This window comes from Sinocyclocheilus anshuiensis, unplaced genomic scaffold, assembly GCF_001515605.1.
Source record: "Sinocyclocheilus anshuiensis isolate Anshui unplaced genomic scaffold, SAMN03320099.WGS_v1.1 scaffold143, whole genome shotgun sequence".
NCBI classification, from domain to species: Eukaryota; Metazoa; Chordata; class Actinopteri; order Cypriniformes; family Cyprinidae; genus Sinocyclocheilus; species Sinocyclocheilus anshuiensis.
In genome coordinates, this window is record NW_015548197.1 from 411,031 (window position 1) to 415,295 (window position 4,265).

Sequence of the window (4,265 nt, forward strand, 5' to 3'; positions counted from 1 at the left end):
GTTGTGGAAAAAAAAAAAAAAAGATGTCGGGTTCGGGCTCTAAATTTAACTGTGCCGCTCGGATCGGGTCGGGTAAGACGATCTCGGGTAGGGGCTGGGTTCGGGCTTCACTTTAAAGCCCGTGCAGACCTCTATTTGTGACCCTGGACCACAAAACCAGTCATAAGGGTCAATTTTTCGAAATTGAGATTTAAACATCACATGAAAGCTGAATAAATAAGCTTTCCATTGATGTAAGGTTTGTTAGGATAGGACAATATTTGGCCGAGATACAACTATTTGAAAATCTGGAATCTGAGGCTGCAAAAAAATCCAAATATTGAGAAAATCGCCTTTAAAGTTGTCCAAATGAAGTTCTTAGCAATACATATTACTAATCAAAAATTAAGTTTTGATATATTTACGGTAGGAAATTTACAAAATATCTTCATGGCCCCAGTGACTTAAGACTGCTTTTGTGCTCCAGGGTCACATTTCATACAGTGGTCTGTTGACAAATATGATGCAGGGCAACAACTCCATAAATGCAGTTACGCCCTAAAATTCTAAATATTGGTGCAAAAAATGCCCCTGTATGAGTTTTAGTGTCATATTTATATCATACGATAGATATCACACGAGCAGCGAGAGCAGTATCACACGAGTGCTGATTTTGTCCCGAATATCACAAGTTTAAATGTGATTTTGTACAACAGGTCAGTAAATAAGAAGTTGATATTGTGTTATATTTTAAACACAATATTATGTGCTTTTGCTCAATTTTGCAGAGAACATATTACCATAGCAGAATTGTTGTGGTTTTTAGTTTCTGAATGAATCCGCGTTTTGAACGAATCGTGTGAATCAAATGATTCAAAGTCCCATTCATAAAGAGAGCCGTTTACTGAATTCCTGAATGAATCAGCCGTTTGAACGAATCGAATGAAAGACTCATAAAGACATTTACTGCCACCTGCTGGCAGATTTAGTTTCTTATTTCGAGTATCATTTCATAAAAAAAAAAAAATTATAAAACATTAAAAGGATAGTTCACCCAAAACAATTAAAATTCTGTCATCATTTACTCACCCTCATGTCGTTTCAAACCTTTCTTTTGTGTAACATAAAATAAGTTATTTTGAAGACTGTTGGTAACAAAGCTGTTTTAGTTACCAATGACTTTCATTGAATGAGCAAAAAATACTGAGATGTTTCTCAAATTATCTTATTTTATATTCCAAAGTTTATGTTAGGACGTTGTAGCCTAAATGTTTGTGTAATTAATTGTTAAATCAAATCAAATAATTCTTTCTAAAGCTATAATTTGTAATGTGTATATACTTGATACTTTCTAATTTAACACAAAAATAGCTTTAAATAATCTTTTGTGGGTATTTTCACAGTCAAATTTATTTTGCGATTAATTAACCGACACATCATGTAATTAATTAGATAAAAAATTTGAATCGACTATTTATGAAGTTTAAGGTGAGAGAAATGCTCTGTCTGTGTTCCAGGGTTATCAGATTTCACTCAAGAGCTCCAAAGGCCCGATCGACGTGTTTCTGTGTCCCGAGGACAGTTCTGGGGTCTGTAGTCCCGTCACTGATTGTAGTCCAGCGAAATCGTCTGAGCCCGTCTCACAGGAAGTGACATCATCAACGCTGGCTACTCTCCCCAGCTCCTCCCCTCTGCCTCTGGGTGCAGACTCAGGTTAGCATGTGATTGCATCTTAATTTATCTCAAATAAAACTCTAATAATCTTGTTGTTACTTTAGCACAACAAATACCATGTTTTACTGTATTTCAGTAAGTATTAAAATTTCCAAATGTGTAATTTTTAAACAATTTATAAATATTTAGGGAAAAATGTTTAATGTAAATCTTATATAGAAATTTTAACATTAAATGTAATGTACATTTTAAGTATAAATATTAATCGTAAATTTAAAAAAAAATTAAGGTATTTTAAAATTAAATATAAATATTAAACACAAATTTATAATGTTAATGCTAAATCCAAATAAAATATTTGTGGTATACATTCAGATTTAATTTTATGGGAAATTATTTTAAATGTAAATTCCAAATGTTAAATTCAATATTAAAAGTAAATCGTAGGCATAAATATTAAGTCCAAAAATAAAATGTATGATTTACATTTTTAGATTTAACATTTATTTATTTATACATTTTTAATGTAAATTCCAAATATAAATATTAAAGTTATTTTGAAATATTAAATATAAATGTGATTAAAATTAAATGTAAATCTTAGGCCAAAAATTTAAATCCAAAAATAAAATTTGTGATTTGCATTTTATGTGACATAAAAGTAAATTCCAAATATAAATATTACAGTTTTTAATAATAAAATATATAAATTAATAAATGTGATAAATATTAAATGTAAGTCTTGGGCCTAAATGTTAAATCTAAGTACAAAATTTGTCATTTACATTTAGATGTACGTGAAATTATTTTAAATGTGAATTGCAAATATTTCAGCTATTAAGGTATTAAATCTAAATGTAAATCACAAACATTATTGTGCCTTTTATTTATGCCTAAGATTTACTTTGATCTTTTATAACATTTAACATTTACTGTTTTAGTGGTTTTTTTTTTTTTAATTACATTATAAAAAAACCAGCTGTGCAATTTTAGATTAAAATATAAAAATGTGCTATTTAAAATAACAGCTAATAATTCTTGCTATGATTGTTTACATTTCACTTTGTAATAAATTATTTTATAATGTTTTTCCCATTTCTTTAGTAGAACAAATGAATCAAGTGTTTTTTTTCTTCTGTGTTTCAGAGTCATTTCTGGACTCGGACCCATTTTCTGGCATTTGCGAGATGCCAGATTTCGATTTGTCTCCTTTGGACTCGTCTGACTTCCTTCTGGAGCGGGGCGGCGCGGCGGACGCCATCGGCCTCCCGCTGGACGGTTTCATCTGTCTGTCTCCGCCGCACAACCAGGACTATCACTTCGGGCTGGAGGATCACGAAGGCGTCAGCGAGCTGTTCGACTGCGACTTCAGTGACCTCGGCCCTCTGGAGTTCTGACAGACGGATCCGAGTATTGGTTTGCCAGTGTGAACAGGAAACTGATTCCACTTCGCTTCACTTTCGAATTCAGATTTGCTCAGAAGGCTCTGAGCACCGCCATTTAATTTATTCATAGAAATAAGTCACCTTTAAAGGAATTGTTACCCAAAAATGAACATTTGCTGAAAATGTCCTCACCCTCAGGTCATCCAAGATGTTGATGAGTTTGTTTCTTCATCAGATTTGGAGAAATGTAGCATTGCATCACTTGCTCAGCAATGGATGCTCTGCAGTGAATGGGTGCCGTCAGAATGAGAGTCCAAACAGCTGATAAAAACATCACAATAATCCACACCACTCTAGTTCATCAGTTAATGTCTTGAGAAGCCAAAAGCTGTGTGTTTGTAAGAAACAAATCCATCATTAAGATGTTTTTAAACATCAAGTCATTTAAAGATGACTTCAAACTGTTGCTTCCAGCTAAAATATGAGTCCATAATCCACAATAACGCTTCCTCCAGTGAAAAAGTCCATCTCCTGTTGTCTCTCACATCAAAATCCAGCCACATATTTGTTGAGAGCTGTTTTGGCTTGTAAACGGTGCTTGATCTGTGCAGATTTCTCTCCTGATTCAGATCAGACCACTTTATCACTGGAGGAAGCGTTATTATGGATTATGGACTTATATTTTAGCTGGAAGCAACAGTTTGAAGTTAAAAACATCTTAATGATGGATTTGTTTCTTACAAACACGCATCTTTTGGCTTCACAAGATGTTAACTGATGGACTGGAGTGCTGTGGATTACTTGTGGATTATTGTGATGTTTTTATCAGCTGTTTGGACTCTCGTTCTGACGGCACCCATTCACTGCAGAGCATCCACTGCTGAAACACTGATGCAGTGCTACATTTCTCCAAATCTGTTGAAGAAACAAACTCATCCTAATCTTGGATGACCTGAGGGTGAGCACATTTTCAGCAAATGTTCATTTTTGGTGAACTTTCTAAAATCTCTTTTTTTGTTTTTATTTGAATTTATTGTAAATCTAATGTCACCGTGAAGGTTTTAGGATGTCGTAATCGTACTGGATAGAGGTTTGAATATAAACTGACAGGTTTTATGGACTATATTTCTCAGGAGAATCGTATAGTATTTCAGGTGAGCGATAACGTACTAGTTACCGTATGTATTTAGGGTCTGGTTATGTTGCATAGGTTGGTTATGCATGCTG

The 4,265-nt window shown here is 33.5% G+C and overlaps 1 protein-coding gene across 1 annotated transcript in view; it reads left to right on the top strand.

Annotated features, from left to right (window-relative positions):
* Positions 1–3,146, top strand: part of LOC107653203 (transcription factor E2F1-like) — a 7,302-nt gene extending 4,156 nt beyond the window's left edge. The window contains exons 6-7 of the mRNA XM_016439871.1: positions 1,497–1,692; positions 2,800–3,146. Of these exons, the coding sequence (XP_016295357.1) occupies positions 1,497–1,692; positions 2,800–3,050 (447 nt within the window). The 3' untranslated portion in view covers positions 3,051–3,146. The remainder of the gene's footprint in view (positions 1–1,496; positions 1,693–2,799) is intronic.
* Positions 3,147–4,265: the final 1,119 nt, after the last annotated feature.